This window comes from Hesperophylax consimilis, chromosome 11 (genome assembly GCF_061612785.1).
Source record: "Hesperophylax consimilis isolate HC1 chromosome 11, BYU_Hcon_1.0, whole genome shotgun sequence".
Taxonomy (NCBI): Eukaryota; Metazoa; Arthropoda; class Insecta; order Trichoptera; family Limnephilidae; genus Hesperophylax; species Hesperophylax consimilis.
Genome location: NC_142846.1, coordinates 9,469,934 through 9,488,010, shown reverse-complemented (window position 1 = coordinate 9,488,010; position 18,077 = coordinate 9,469,934). Strand labels below are relative to the sequence as shown.

Sequence of the window (18,077 nt, the reverse complement as noted above, 5' to 3'; positions counted from 1 at the left end):
GTAATCATTTTATGAATGCCATTAAACACGAAATCTTAAAGTTTAAAACTTTCATCAAGGACATTGTGAAATAATATTTTAGGCATAGATGTTTGGTCGTTAGTTTTTTAACTACATCGATACAATTGGAATTCATAGCTTTGTTATCTTTGACAAAATGAAGCAAAACATAAGCAAGTTAAACTTACTGAAAGTTTATTTTGAAATCTTTCAAATCATTCGTTAAAGGCCTGCAATCCCGTTTTTAATCGGATTATGATTAAGAGATTTTTAGGATGGGTTGTTTTGGAGAATTCTTCAAATTTCAAAGTTAATTTTCAAGTTTTGTGAAAGACTTTTTCAAGTTATGTTATTATTTCAGTCCTGTCATGCAACTACCCTATAACGATATAATAACAGAACTTGAATAGGACTTTCACAGAACCCGAAAATGAACGATGAAATTTGATGAATTGTTCTAATTCTCCGAAACAACCCGTCCTAAGAATCTCTTCAAATTATTCATAATCCGATTAAAAACAAGATTGCAGGCCTTTAACGAATGAATTGATAGGTTTCATAATAATTTTTCAGTAAAACATGAATGTTGGAACACGTGTTCAATATTTTAAAATTTAATTAGATACTAATATTATAACATTTTGCCATTGTATTTTATCAGGACAATCGCAGGTGCATGAACACGTGTTCCGACATATGACAAATGTACTTAAAGTTCAACAGAATTCTCTTTTTCTATCCGTGCAGTGTAAAAGTGATATATTTCATTTGTTAATCTTACATTTACTCATAAAAAGAATTTTTAAATTGCCTTGTTGCAAAAGTTTATCCAGACTTTCTAACATTTACAAAAGTAATACGTTACGTGGACATAGTGCGATGTTTAAATATAATCAAAGGAAATAAGATAGGATGCAAGTGGGAAATTATATAACTTTATTTACACTGAACATGAGTTGCTGCACTATACACAAACTAAACGACTTTGAAATGCGCCAAAATTAGACGTGGCTTCTGATTTATCGTCTAAATGCCAATTTCTCGGACAAATTTGTAGAGATGACTACAACTCGACCCAGAATGCATGTAAATAGAGTTGGTACTATATGACAGATGGTACGCTAGTACTGTAGAAGTAATAAGGTGAAGTAGTATGAAATAATTTGTCTAGAAAGTTGTTATCTCCTAGTTCAGTGATGAGCAACCTTTTTAATCGGAGGCCCCCTTTATCCATTTTCAATTTATTTGCGGGCCAAAGGAGGTAAGGTAGTGTGGTTAATGTTTGCAGTGAGTGATTTCGCAAACCAACCAACCAACCAACAAAGTATTTAAAAAAAAAACTATAATTTTGAATGGAACAAACATATAACGTAAACTGGAAGCGCCGCAAGTGTTTTTTTTTTATCTCCAGGGCTAAACCAATATATTCTGTCGATTTTATCATTATGAAACATTAAACAACATATTAAAAAATACTTAAATGATAAGTTTGTTGTAAAACCCCTTCGTGTTTTATAAAAACGTTAAATAATTAATTATAGCACCCGGATTAAAATAAGAAATATCAAAATTACTTTTTGTTATTTTTATGTTTTCGAAATTATAATTTGGAAACGTATCTAACCTTTTAAAACGGAACCCACTAAACATATCAAGATATCAAAAGTAAAATTTTCTGCTAAAACCCTTTTTAAAAAACCAAAATAGAAACTCTAATGTTTTGATATTTTATTTAGCCAAATATAGGGGCGTGCGAAGTATCGCGGGCCGTACTAAATACAAAAATGGCTCGTAGGCCGCATGTTGTTCATCGCTGTTCTACTTGGTGAAAATATAAAAAAATATTCAAAATTATAATTAAATAATTCAAAACGAAATCAAAATTATTATTGGAGATTCTCACATTCCAATTTTTGTGTATTTCTGTTCTCTCTAACGAAAAAAATCAAGAGAAAGTATGTAGAAAAAATAAGTGAAATAATTCAAGATGAAATCTAAAATATTTCTGACGATTCTGACATTCCAACTTTTGTGCAGTTCTGTTTTGTGTAAAGAAAAAATTCAAGAGAAGATAGTTTTCAAAGTTGGTACGTTGAAGTTCATATTATATTAAAGATACAATCGCAAATTTCATCCATTAGTAAAATGAATATATATATATAAATATATTTTTTTCTTGATCAATCTTTAATTTTATCTTGGTTAGCGTATTCATTATTTAATGTATTAATTATTATCATTGCTTACTTTGTAAATATTATGTTCATATGATGTAGTAGATGCTTAACTGTCATCATTTTAGGTCTCAACAAATTATATCTTACATATATTATGAAGGTTTCTGCATTTTTAAAGAGAGACAAACATTTCCTGGATACGAATAAACTGACAATATTTTAATTCCCTCAAGACTAAATGGAAAATTATGTTGCGTTTAAAAATGAATGATCGAGTTAGGTAAATGAAAATTTCTTTTCTCTCGGAAAATATCATTTATTAAGAAAATTTATTGATACACCGTTACAGTAAAAATAAGGCAATATTTTAAACTTTTTCAATCAAATAAACCTTACAGCGTGTCGATCTGACAACGACCATATTACAAACAATATTATAACTTACTAACTACTCACGCCGTTTCGTCCAAAAAAACTCGGTCTTGGCACACACTCCTTGCCTCATTCACATTCATACATTATCTTCTAGATACTCTTCTATTATTCTGCCTCTTGACATGGCCTGACTCAAGTATCTGATTCACTTAATCTTGTCTTCTGACTTCTGCTACCATTCACATGCGCGTAGTATATTCTCCAATCATTAATTATTATATTTTTTACGTAGGCATTTCAGTGCTGCACGAAAGTCAAATCCAAACTTCAAACACAAAGTCAAATGCACTACCACAACGCAGTGTGTCATTTTGAATTTGAATATTTTGTACTTAAAAAAATTGAATATAGTTGGAATATTACCAAGTACAAAGCAATTTTTGGCACACTCTGTTTACAAAGCCAACGGAAATAGGTGACATATTTTATACCTCATGAAATTTTCGGAATTGTGCCTTACGCTGAAATGATTTTCTTGTACAATTTCTTTCAAGAATTGATCAATCACATCATTTTTTTTACAATTATTATTACTTCGTAATATAAATTCAGCAATTCCTTACTGGAGAAAGCACTTCCATGATAAGTAATTGACGGAAAAATTCCGCGAAACATTCCTTTGCATTTTATAAATTTAGCTGGTAAAAAGAAATGTTATTTTTGTTCGATTTTCTTAAATTCATATAATGTCTTACCATTGGAACCATTCCAAAATATGACTGCAAAATGCATGTTATCGCTTCTTATTAGATATAAAGAGATAGCAAGAGAGATAAACAGAATTAACAAAATTGATGTTATATAATAAACTAAAATACTTTGTTTAATAACCACTTAATTTTTATTAATTTTCACATCTACCAGTTTCGCTTCAGTTAAGCTTCATCAGGATGTTAATTAAAAACTAAAAACTAAGACAGAGAATGGGCTTATATATAGGAGGACAGAGGGAGACAGAATATAATATAAAACGGTAAGAGTATATAAAAGAAAGAGACAAAATACATGGAAGAGAAGACAAAATTGCTAGTTGATATGTGTGAGGGATTCACTTTGTTCATTCATTCATTCAGGAAGAATGGCTACTCGACCACGTGACCGTAAAATCGCGCGTTTATCACGGCATGTTCAAATCGAATCGAGTGTAAGCTTTTAATTGAGTTACTCGCAGCGGACACCTTGTCACACTGAACTGTTTCGACGCTATTATTCAAATAGAAGCGTTGAAGCGTCGCTCCGTGCGACCGAAGCTTCAAGCCTTGGTGTTTTCATAAGTAATTATGCCCTTATCTTTGGATCCTCATATCTACAAGTTGTCGAAATGTAATGAGATCTATAAAAAATGGCTCGAATAACTCATCGTAATAATTATTCCTCATTTTTTTTCATATACTCTAGCTTTCACCCTTCAAAGGTATTCTGAAGGTGAATTTATATTTTACTCTTATTTAAATAGGCAAATTTATCAATTATAAATTCATACTTCGACGAGATGAAATTATTTTTTAGAACTTGCTTGTGGAACTCGCAAACAGAAATATTTCTTCTATATTTCAAATAAACATATACATGTAACGACGAAATATGTTAAGTTAAAGAATATTAAGTTTTTTTTACATCCACGCATCTTCTAATGCATAACCACATTAGAGCTTCGGCTTTCTGTTATCGTTTTATTATGCGCATAAATATTATCTCCTTTTGAAGGATATTACTGAGCACATACACAAAATTATGGAATAATTAAATGTGTATTTTTTTAGAGAGTGAATTGAAAAGCATGTTTAAATAATTTGACAGTTAATACCTACGACATATTACAATACTTATACACGAAGACGTCTAAAAACATTAGTCAAGGTTTACTAAGGAACTATTTGGAATTCGCACATGGGCCTCGATTCTCGACGAAGTTATTCCAATCTAACGAGTGGTTTGACCCGTTGGTTGTTCGAGTGAAATGACTTTTGATGTTTGGCGAATATAAGTGTGTACCTTCGACCTCGATTGCGAGCGGCCTGTATTGGAGAATCGATACCATGCTATGTTGTATAATTTCTGTTTGAAGAGATTCATATTAAAAGACTCAATCGTTAGAAAATGTTAAAAAAAATTTGATGGAGATCATCTTAAATTTCACAGTTTTTTGGATCATCTTTATACAAGATAAGAGACAAACTTTGCTATTTTTAAATGATATACTAATTTTTATCAGACAAGGTTTTCATGTACATCACAAAGGATAACAAATTTATATGAGCAATAATTTGACCAGCCAAAATATTTCACCAATAAAATTTAGATATAATATATCTCGACGCTATCTCGTAGGAATTCAGAACTAACAAGACCTTACCTACAAAAACATTATAAAAATGTTTTTTACACAAAATTTAGTTTAAAAAAAAAAAACAAAAAATCATAAAAGAAAAAGATAATAACTAATAAATTTAACGAAAGGTGATTTTTTTATAGAGCGGAGATGGTTTACATATAGTTGAAGTGAGCACTTAGGCCATAGGCCCATTGTGCTATCTCCCATTTTACCTCATTCCTTTAACAGTCACCCGGTCCCTTTTATAAAGTTCACCAGGGTTGTTATAGGATATGTGGCTATGTCTTCTGGTTACACACACTGTGTGTTCCCAGGTCTCATTTCTCCTCTCCAACCTCCCTTGGTTACCTGAAGGCCCCACAAGGGAAGAGAGCCTCATCTCTCCTCTCCACTCCTCGTTGGTTCCCTAAAGGCCCCACGATGCAAAAGGACTTGGTCTCTCCTTTCCACTCCTCCTTAGTTCCCGAAAGGCCTTAGGATGGAAGAGGGTTGCGTCTCTCCTCTCCACTCCTCCTTGGTTTCCCGAAGGCCCCGCAACGGAGGAGTCTACTCTTCCTTGGTTCCCTGAAGGTCTCAATAGGGAAGAGGCCTTCGTGAAATAGAACTTAAAAAAAACACAACAGTCACAACTAGGAATCAATCCGAGGATCTCGGCTTTACCGGACATTGTGACCGTTTTCTATTTATTTTCCATGTCTTGATCTATTTCATGTTTCGTTTAGATTTTTTAGTATTATCCTCTTCTTCAATGATAATAATTGATGAATATAACCTTCAAAAGTGAAAGAATTTTTTTTCACATTTCGTCACTATTTACTCAGCAGAATAACTGTTCAACCCCTCATCTTGACCCTAACTGTCTTTTGATTTTTGATCCTACTGATTTTTGATGATTTTAGTTGTAAAAATAAATTTAAACCGGAGAGCTAATCTTTAATCTTTCCCCGAATATTGTTTATAAAAATTAAAAAAAAACAATAAAAATTAAAAACAATAATGGTCCTATATTGGATCCCTGCGGCATACCAGAATTTGTAGGTATGTATTAGAGTTGAACTCACCATAAGACATGAATTGATCTCTTTCACTCAAGTAGTTAATAAAGAATAAGAGTATTACAAGAGCATTCCAAACAATGTCAGGAATCACTGGTGAAAGGAAGTCACATACGTCCCTTAACACCATGTATAATGTTAACACTGAAATTGATAAAGTCCTAAAATTTTAATGCAGATCGTTGACGTATTCCTTAAAAAATATGAGGTTATCTTTTCGGGCTAATTATAACATATTTTACTCCTGGCATAGTTTTTTGAAATGAACGTATTATGATTTAAAATAAAATAATGACTTAGTTAACATTTATTTTTTATACTTGGTTTTGCTACAATCGTAGCTTCATCAGGGCTGTATAAAACATACAGACCTGCTTTATACAGCCGTAATACCTGCCTATACAGCCTGCTATATTCTGCTTTACACAGCTATAATAAAGCTGGTGGCTAAAGCACCGGTAAAACACCAGTGAGGCTCACATTACCAAACAAAATACTTATAGTATATGAATACAATTTATTTATAATTGTATTCCTTAAATTTTGCTAAAATTGTAGCTTCATCAAAGCCGAATAAAATATATAATCCTGCTATATTCTGCTATATACAGTTGTAATAAAAGCTGGTGGCTAAAGCACGGGTAAAGCTCCCAGTGAGGCTCACGTTACCTCTGTAATATAAACAGTATGCGGCAGTATAATATAAACAGTACTGACTAATATATCCATGCTTTATACAGCCCTGACAAAACTACGGTTGTAGTTACACCCGGTCGGCATCAAGAAAAAAAGGTTGTGTTTAATCAGTTTTTGTTTTAGTTTAAATCATAATGTCACGTCACAAAGTATCTGCTTCATATGAACGAATATATTATGTGTCATTAAAATCGCCTCGGTTTGTTATCGGGAATGATTTTCTGACTCTTTTCGATGCGTGAAAAAGCCTCTACCATATATTCTAAATAATTCATATAACCACATCCATATAAATACCACCCTTCGCTCAGCAAATGCCAGACATCTTCCATTCATCTTATTTATAGGTGACATCTCACATGAAAACATGCCGCTGAAATTTCATTCAAATTTCCTGTTTACTATTATTTCGTTTTCATCCACTTTGAATCTTTTTCTTATTTCTTTCTCTTTATCCTAGGCGCTATCTTCAACAAAACAACTACAATTCAGTTATAATGTTTATACAATTCTTATATTATTCTATTAGTTATCATGTTTTCAGTTATCATGTCTATCCAATTTTATATTATTCTTTTAATTATCATGTTATCAGTTATCATGTTTAACCAGTTCTTATATTGTTCTTAATTATTCTATTAGTTATCATGTTATCAGTAATCATGTTTATCCAGTTCTTATATTGTTCTATTAGTTATCATGTTTATCCAGTTCTTATATTGTTCTATTAGTTATCATGTTTATCCAGTTCTTATATTATTCTAATCCGTTCTGTTTATTTTATTTCCAGGTGGCATCTTCCACGAAAACAATTATGACGCTGAGGTGGCCTTCAAGTATGCCATCGACAGGGTCAACATGTACAATAAGAACTTTCAGATCAGCCCAATCATCAAAACAATTACCACATTTGATAGCTTCAAAGCGGGGAAAATTTGTAAGTAATCAGATAGATTTATTATGTTTTCGCGTGTATCAAATACTTTGTGGATATACATAATTATAATAATTACAATAAAATAACTTAGTTTTTATCACCAGTTTATGGTAGACATAGGGCCCACTTCGGATGAAATGAAAGAAGTTAGATTATTTCTCAAAAACATTTTTTACTAGTTAAGGCAAAGCTTAATGCCAAATCACTATTTTGATTAATCTTTATAACAAATTGGTGTACATTATAAATACCAAAATTATGTTTTAGATAAATTAAAGGTTTTCCTATCGTTTTGCTTGAGTAGAGTACAAATATAAAAATAAATTAATCATCAAAAAATATAAATGTAAAGTACTAAAAAAATATATTTTCAATAGAAATTTATGAACGCATAAAGGAAGACAACTTTAAAAATTACAGTATTATAACTAAGATTATCTGCGTCAGTTTCACAAAAATCAAACGTTTCTAGACTCCGTTTGTCAAAAGATTTTAATGCCTGTTACCTACAATATAAGGTATACAAAGAATATACACATTTTTGGCTTATAGCTTCCTCTTAAAGACATGATAAATATGTAGGTAGGTACCTATATTTGAACGTGAATATAAATATTATTACCCTTACAATTTTTCCCTGACACTGCGTGGAGAAAAATGAGGGTGGTTGATTTATTAAAATCTTGTCAAAATTGTGATGGCAATCCATTTCCTGAAAAAATATTGGTCCATACAGAATATATCAGAACGCGTATTTAGGCTAGTGTTCTTTTGCTGATAAATATCACGACGAAATGCGACTATATTAGTATTTTTATGAACACATGTTCTGCCGTCCCTATAACACATTCGCGTTTTACAAATCCTTTGTTAGTTTTTGTCAAAGGCTTGCAGTCCCGTTTTTACCAGGAATACGAATAATTTGACCAGATTTTGAATAATTTAGGAAAACATCAGTAAGTTTTCTCCATGTGTGAGTGCCTAGGACCCCTGGGCCTCTAAGTCCGGGCCTGCTTGCACTACGCTCTACAAATAAGTTAATACGGAACTTTTAATAGTGTTGGGAATTCAGCATTCATCATTAATGTGATAATTTAAACGAGCCAGTTGAGGACAGTAACCATATGAGCTTAGAATTTAAATGCGGTTTATATTCATTCCTATTTCGTACACTCTTATAACTAAGTATAGAAAGGGAAAATTTCACCTGAAAGCCATCGCGTGGGGATATATTTGAATAGACCTTTCACAAGCTATTCATTCTACCCTTCTTGCTCATTTCTAAAGTACGAATTTTTTTGGACAATGAATGTGTATAATTTTCTTTTTCATTTTTAACAGGACTGACATTGGCTCCATCAAATTAACTAAAGGATTTCTTGATTGATGATTTGCTTTTTGAATGTAATCTATTGCGTTGAAAAGTTACAATGGATTTAACAATTTTTTAAATCCTGTTTATTGGAGCGATAATCCCAAGGATAATCCATTCATTTTTAGTATTTAGATATAAAAGTGAATACCTACACAACCCACTCAATCATTTACGTAAAGAATGCCCGAATAGAATAACGATCTAGTAGAACGAAAGTTGTTCACGCATTCGCAAAGACTTGGTGGATAGGAAATCTTAAATTCTGCAATTGTCCTACTTACCCAATGTACCCATCTCAAAAAAATGTCACAATGGCCCGTTGTTGTTGCAAAATGTCAATGCTCATTTGGAGCTCTGCAGGGCAATAACTCCGATCGCAAATTGGAACCGAAATATTGTGACGTCATATGTTTGGCTAACTATATCCACCAATAAAAAACTCTGAAAATCTATGGAATACACTTTCAAATTTTTTCATTGGTAGCAGGGGTTCCCAACCATGGCGCCCGCGGAACGATTCGTATGTGCCCGCCACTATTCGACGGTGATATAATTTTTTCATAAACATTATTAAAAATGTGAATTATTTTTATTTATTTGTTAGTTGTAATTTTTTTGAGTGCCTTGGTTTATTAAATACCTTTTCTATGTTTGCGTTATTGTATGTGTGAGTGGTTCCTTTGCTGACAGTACTTGTCGCAACCTGTCTACCGGCGAGCCAGACTGCACTCTTCACGCTAGCCTGGAACGGAGAGTTCTATTTGCACATCACTTCTTGTACACGCAGAAAACCCGAATTGAAAGAACGCCACGAACTGAGCCGATGAACGCTGAATTTGCCAAAACATATGGCACATGACTCTGCCAGCTCTGTCTGTCAGTGAAAGCAATAAGCATGGCCCCGACAGCCAAACTGACAGTAGTGCTCGTATCGTCCCGATCGGTTCGCCGATCATCGGCTCACTTCGTGTTTTCGGCGTGTACAAGGAGTGATGTGCAAATAGCATTCCCCGCCTGGAACTGCGTTGTTGTCATTTTTATTGCGATTGCTGTCCCGAGTTTGTCGATTAAAAATAGGTGGTGCCCGCCACCATATCGATATTTTAGAATGTGCTCTAGAGTACTCTAGAGGCTAGAGTACAAAAAGGTTGGGAACCCCTGGTGTATAGTATAGAAGTTGGCTCCCAATGAGAATTTTATGGTCTATATATTGGCATATATTTGTTTTTTTAGGTTCAATTTGTTTCATACAAAAAGTCCGAAGTTATCGATCTAGTGAGTTTTTTTTATTTATGGGGCTCAGTGTAAAATAGTATCAGGGACAGGGAGGATTCACCTTGAGAGCCACAACCGTGGAATAAATTATTTTGTAAATAACTTAATATTCATATTTAGAGTCGAGTCGAGAAATTAAAAACAAAATTATTTAAAAATTCTTACCATTCATAAATCTTAAATTCTTTTCGATATTTTATAATTGTTTGGTTTCGGTTGCCCCCTTGTACCTTTTAAAATGTCTGCTCAGAAGATTCACATTTCTGAGCGCAAAGTACCTCCTCTTTTGTATTATGTCTTTAGTTTTAATATTCCTGCTGTCATTGTTATTCTAAGTTTTTTCATCACTTTGTATAAACGGTGTATGTAGTGTTATTATATTAGATCTGTATTGGGTAAGGCACACTGTAGGAATAATTTTAAGATCATAACCACTAATACTAAATTACCGTTTTTAAGTTATAATTAAGCGCACATGAAGTGACATGACACTAAACTGCGCTATATAAATTCCATGTTATTATTATTAAAGATACTTTGGTTAATACATTTACGGAAAGCCAACATTTTTGTGACGACCTGCCTAAATGGGATCCACTCTTACCTCCATTAACATCCCATACACCCCCAATTTTCTTTTCATTGACATCGCCCAGTTCAATTCGACCCCTGAGGGTCCAAATACACCAATTAAGGAATGACTGATATAAACAAACACTTTGAACCGTTCAATTTTTTAAAAGCATCTCTTCATCCAGACTCAAAACTCTTTCTTCGTCAGGACAAACGTTTAAAACTGTCAAATTAACATACGTATTCAGATAAATGAAAAGTTTTTCCAAGACTGTTTAAATCAAATGCGTGATTAAAAATAATCTGCATGGTGTATGGATATGGAAAAAAATCTTCGTTTTCTGTAACAAGATTTATCAGAATTTTCTCAATTCAAATTCCACATTAAACAAATCGTTACACCTTTCAATGCGTAAATATCATTATTTCTTAGCTTTGAGATTTCTAACAATGATAAAACTCTAACAGGGAGGCACAGTTTTACATTGAAGGTAAATAATGATTGTTAAGTTAATTGTAGTCGTTGGGTCGTTTAATATTTAGAAGTTACAAGTCTACCAGACAGTTTTTTGATTCCCCTCACTACTTGCCCTCTATTCTCCTATACGGTGTAGAAGGGCATATGACAAATGCGGGATGTTTGTTCTGCCCCGCAAAGTTCCAGAGGGTATTTACCCTGTAAATTTATTCTGACATGTAGCGCACACAATACACCTGAATATTTCACAACCTGCGCGAAGGCTTTCACGAAATGAAAAAAACCACAACGAGCCTCCAGCCATCCCATTTGCGGCTTTTTTATAAAACAACCCCAAATATAAAAAGGTTCCCCGCAAGCGTCGGAGGAGGAAATGGTCTGTTTGGATACTTAAGTCCTGCCACATGATGAGGCCTAATCATACATTTATATTCAAAGGACGAAGCCATATCACTGTGTTATTACTTGTTCTATGGAATGGTGCTTATTATACGCTCAGTTTAATACATAAATAATATTTAAAAATATGCAATATTTTATTATTATTGAACACAAATAAGATACCTGATTATGTTTATCTTCTGGTTCTCTTTTCGAAAGGTATCAACCCAAAATCAAAGAAAAATACTTTTTAATACGTAGGTATTTTTAAGTTAATCCATTGAATTTGTATGCCTGGAATGTTTGTCGGTGTCTTCACATAGAATGACCTGCCTTCATAAATGAAATACAGGGTTTTCCAATAAGAGGTGTTATTTTGAATAGCCCGCTATTTCAGTAGATGTTACTTTCGAAGCTGTCATTTTTTAATATTTGACAAGTAGAAACTACGCCATTGATAAAAATGAAACGATACACGCTTCAACAATGCATTGAAATCATTAAAATTCACTTGAGTGAATCAAATGCAAATCACCTTGAGTGATGAGGCCCATTTCCACCTCGGTGGCTTCGTCAACAAGCAAAATTGTCGCATCTGGGGCTTAGAAAACCCAAGAATTAATGTTAAAAAGCCTTTTTATTCTCAACGTGTGACTGTTTTGGGCGGTTTATGGTCCGGCGGAGTCATTAGACCTTACTTTTTCAAAAATGAGGCTGGAGCAACAGTTACGGTGAATGGATTGCGCTATCGAGAGATGATTAATGTTTTTTTATGGCCAAAATTGGATGGTATTGATTTAAACAACCTTTAATTTAAACAAGACCGCGCTACGTGCCATACAAGCAACGAGACCATTGATCTTTTACGATTGAATATCAAAATAACACCTCTTATTGGAAAACACCGTAGCTGATTACGCATTAGCGTTGAAATCGTAACGTCCTAGAAGAATTTAAATAGATTTATATGTAACCCGGATGACTTGGCACCTCGATAACCTATGGAGGCACAAATAATTTTTCCCTTATGCTAATTTGATTGCACATAACCATATTACAATGGCTGTTTTCAGAATTTTTTAGGTATGATATATGAAACACTCCTTCATCAAAAATCACAACGTTTATTAGCAAACTTGTAAGAAAATTATACACAAATACGTTTTTAAAAAATAGTCTTATATTTTGTCAGTGTGCATCAAAATCAATCAGTGTTTACGCTAGTCGAGTGACACATAAAGTGGACTATTAACACTTGAAATTATTAATAACCACTTAATTAATTTAAGCGTTCTAATTTTTCCGCTTACCACGAAGGTCATCAAACATTGTCGTCATTTTAAATATTTTTTTTTTTTTTTTTTTTTTTTTTTATTGGTTTTCAAGTTACAATCCCGTTAAACTTCAATAAAGCAGTTTGTCAACAGGATGTTAATGATCAATTACATACATACACACATAATATTATTACTATAACTATACAATTAACACACATAAATTAATATAAACTATCTCTATTTAGTAACCATTGTTTCAGTATATATCTTAATCTATTTGTGGAATCGCAATTTTTTATATTAATGGGTAACATGTTAAGCATTTTTGGCACGTTAAATTCTAGGGTTCGTCGTCCGTATTTATTATTATATTTTGGAACAAGCATTCCTTCATTCTTCGTAAACCTTGTATTATATTCATGTTCCACTTTTCTTTTATAATCAGACTCAGATATATGTTGAATCAATATTTTGTACCATAATAAGGCCTGCACCGGTAATATTGTTAAATTCCGATACAACAATGATATGTTTCGTCTCTGTGAAAAAATATGTTTTTGGGCTAATAACTTCACCATAGAATTTTGTACTGATTGCAGGTGGTTTAAATTAGTTTTACAAGAGTGACCCCAAGTAGTTAAACCATACCGTAAAGTTGATTCTGCGAGTGATAGGTAAATAATTTTTAAAATATTCACCGGAACGAAACATTTCAGTTTGTATATCCTACCCACTATCGCTCTCAGCCGCTTGCAAGTTTTGTTTATTTGTGAATCCCATTTGAAATGACAATCAACAGTAACCCCCAAATAAACGTATTCATTTACCAGTTCAATACTTTCACACATACATGGCTGTAAAATGTTTTGATGAATACATATAAAGTTATGTGAAATTATTTTAGGCATGATCTGAAATGAAGCATGTGGAGACCGTATGTGCATCAATTTAGTTTTCTTGGTATTAATGATTAGACCTGCGTCATGTGACCATTTTATCAGGGACGTAAAGTCATGTTGCATATATTTAATCGCAATGGATAATTGTTCATCAGATATGACAAGAGCAGTGTCGTCAGCATATACAAAGTGTCTTACATATTTAAATATTTTTTTCATTATTGATACAAATATAATATAAAGGGTTGGACCCAAAATCGACCCCTGCGGGACTCCAGCACAGATTTTTTTCCTCCCACTCATTTTTTCTAATATTTTTACACATATATGTCTATTAGATAAATAATTTTTAAACAAATTAAGTAGGTTACCTCTAATTCCAATTGCTTCTAAGATTTTTAATAATTTTTGTGGGTCAATTGTATCAAACGCTTTGGAGTTATCTATAAATAGTACTAAAACATGTCTTTTATGGTTTAATTCATTATTAATATAATTTGAAAAATCCTGTAATAAATGCTCTGTGCTTTTTTTCTTTTGAAAGCCATATTGTTTTTGGTCTATAATGTCAAATTTTTCTAAGTATTTATTTAATTTTAAGGAAATATATTTTTCAAAAATTTTTTCAAGTGCAGGCATTATACTGATAGGTCGATAGTTTCCTATTTCTGAGTGCTTTCCTCCTTTGTATATAGGTCTAATAATAGCACATTTAAGATCATTTGGCAATTCAGCTTCTATAATAAGTCTATTAACTAAGTGCGTTATAATAGGTCCTAAAATATCTATATGTCTTTTTATGTCGTACATTCTTATGTTGTCCATTCCCAAGGATTTTGAATTTTTCATTTTCTTAACAATATTTTTTATCTCAGTGAGAGTTGCCTTTGGTAAATACATACTGTGAGGTAATTCTATTTGATTAACATTGGATGCCTTAAAATCACATCTGTGCAACATTTGGCTTATACTATCTGAGAAATAATTTACATATTGGTTTGTTACACTTTCCACCGTTTGTTCCTTTAACACATATCGTGAGATGACTTCATCACAATTACTTTTAGTTTTTCTTCCCAACAATTTATTTATTTCATCCCATGTTTGCTTAGTATTATTGAAACTACGTTTGAATTTATCTTTAAAATAACAATTTTTTCTTTTAGTAATTAATTTGTTGACATTATTTCGCATGTACCTGTATTCATTTTCATAAGTTTTATTACAAGGAGAATTTTTCCATCTTCGAAACAATAAATCCCTTTTTTTTATTAACTCTAAAATATCTGTAGTTATCCATTTTTTGATCGCATGTGGTCTTTTGGTTGGTTTTTCAAAAAATGACACAGTGCTTTTTTCATATAAATTAATGAAATTATTTTTAATTTGATGATACAAAAAGGTACTTTCTTGTTCATTAAGTAAAGAATTCCAATGTATTTCTCGGATGTGATTATCAATATGTTTTTGGGACAAAATTGTTATCTTTTTCATGTTTTTTAATGGTTCTTTTTGCACATCATATTTAATATTAACGGCTGTCATATAGTGATCTGCTATGGAAATCTCGCATACACACGCTGATAGCGAGTCCACTTTTTTAAGCCCGTTACTGTACCTAACGTATATATGATCTATGCATGATTGTGTTATGCGCCCGCTAACAATTGCTTCACGCGTCACACCGTCTATGCATTTGATCAAATAATTGCTTGCAAGAATATTTTCATATGAGTTTACTACAGGATCATTAAAATTCATCAAGTTTATATTAGTGTCCCCAAAGAACAAAACATTGTCTCGAAGGCCTATGAAATCCGTCAGAATAGATTCAATTTCCCTGATAAAAGATAGTTTGTTAAGATTCGGTGGTCGATATATCGCTAATATACTCAAACTTTGTTTATTTGGAAGAGTAATTATACCAAAAACATTTTCAAAATAATTTGATTCTAGTGGTGATTGTTTAAATACCATACTGTTTCTTATATATAGCGATATGCCCCCACCTGATTTATTATTACGACAATAGTTGTAATTTGAATAGCCCGGAATCTCATACATATTAATTTGGTCAGCTTGTATATTTGTTTCGCTAATCATTAAAATATCTATACGCTCCCAACAATTTCTTAAATAGACATGCAAAACATCCCAATTCTTACATAATGATCTGATATTTACATGAATACAAATTAATTCCCCTACATCACTTTTTTTAATATTTATCCACTGTTGTAGATCGTTAGTTCTTAAAAAATCTACTTCATTATCTTCTTCTAGATAATTACTTAAAGCAATGTTTTATAAAATAATTAGTTCAAATTATGTGCTATTAATATGATAATTTATTACAACCTCTCTGGTTACTATACCTAAGTATTTATTTGAGTAATGATTGAAAGGTAGGTTTACATATGTCATTTTTATATTTATTTCAATTTTAATGCAGTTTGTAAGAATTATTGGGTAATCTAAAATATTAACAATAATGAATTTCGTCAGAATGAGTACTGCAACACCTTTATTATTATTTTTGTTTATTGTCGTCTGAATATATTTAAAATAAGAGTGCCGCCGTTGATAAGCAATCGGCAGTGACTCATGATTTGTAAATGGCTTGTTTAACACTATGCCGTCAGGCTGAATATTTAAATTATTGATTTTAATTAAAATAGTTAATTTATTCTGCATTGTAATCAATTTTTTGTTTGGCAACTTTTAACATATAATTTCTAAACTTACATGCTATACTATTTGGTAGGTGATCCGTAGGGAAATTTTTTTGTTTCTTTTGATTAGAATCCCAGCAGTTGGCACATTTGGGGGGGCAGTCCAGAGATTTGCATTCCCGGTATTGGTGGTCCCCGGCGCAGTGCATACATCTTGGATCCTTTATTTTATCTAGGCATTTATGTGCAGTATGGCCAAATCTTAGACAATGGTAGCATTGCGTTAAAGGGTAGCAGTCTTCAACATATATCCTCAAGAATCCTAAGTTGACACGTTTTTTTCTTATAAGGTAATCTCTCATGTTTCCATTTGTTTCGACAATTATATTGTGGGACTTATTTCTTTTGTTGTCGGTGATAGCTTTCACCTGAAATATATCAGGATTTTGATCTGTCATTATTTTAATGTCATCATTTTGGAGTCTTAAGTCTGTTAAAAATTCTTCTTTTGTGTAATTTGTTTGTATTCCTTTGAATATTACACACGGTTTTTTTCTTTGTATTTCTTCTGCCGTAATGTCTTTTTTTGATATTTTGTTTATTTCATTTTTCAGTTTGGTTGCATCTTCTTTTTTAGGGCAAGTTATAATTAATCTGTTGTTAGTTATTTTTTTCATGCTGTTTACTCCGATGCCCAGAGCAGATATTTTAATTTTATTTTGTATTGTTTCCTTAAGTTGGTCTTGATTTTGGTTCGTATTTAATGAAGTTATTATAATTGGAAAGTTTTTTTCTTCAATCTCTTCTTGGTGATAGTTGGTTTTTACTGCTGACGCGTACGTTACTCTTTCATTTTTAGTTTTTAGCATTTCCTTCAGCATTGTATTTTTTTCTTTCAGTTTTGCTAGGTCTATCGCCATATGCGAAATATTTTCCATAATAGAGCTCATTTTTTTCGAGATTTCTATTTTTGTTTCTTTTGTGATTCTTGATTCATCGAATAATGCGGTCATTTCAGCAATTTCTTTCTTAGCTTTGGATATGTAGTCATGCGGATCAACTTCTTCCTCCATCGCAACGTTTTATTTATCCTGTTTTGTATTCGGGTCTCAACGTGTTAGTGCGACTAACGTACAGTTACACGCGTCCGTTGCCTGCCAGGTTGCAGACTGTACTGATATTCATTTATATGATACTCAGAACTATGTTCAAAATACAAGCAATTTTCATACAATCAATTGCGAGTGCACTACAATAATGTACACATAATGCTGTTTGGCCTACAGCGTTACTGCAGCGCTTCAACGATGTATGCGAAAGGCCGCGTCCACAGCTCTGCCTCCCTCATGAGGCACCGGGCCGCTGGTCTGAAGGGAATACTCACGGGTTCCCCGGAGGCGGTACCCGTGCCCGCCTCCAAAATCGTAATTGTATTTATATAAAAGAAATAGCTAATTCCAACAAAACTCCAGGATAATATTATAGTGTCATGTCACTAACTTTGATTTTAAT

General features: G+C 32.5%; 1 protein-coding gene across 1 annotated transcript in view; it reads left to right on the top strand.

Moving 5' to 3' along the window:
• The window catches only part of LOC149419755 (glutamate receptor ionotropic, kainate 2-like), a 59,690-nt gene that overhangs the window by 3,845 nt on the left and 37,768 nt on the right, over positions 1-18,077 (top strand). The window contains exons 2-3 of the mRNA XM_089637263.1: positions 1,951-2,087; positions 7,489-7,635. Coding sequence (XP_089493389.1) covers positions 1,988-2,087; positions 7,489-7,635 — 247 coding nt within the window. The 5' untranslated portion in view covers positions 1,951-1,987. The remainder of the gene's footprint in view (positions 1-1,950; positions 2,088-7,488; positions 7,636-18,077) is intronic.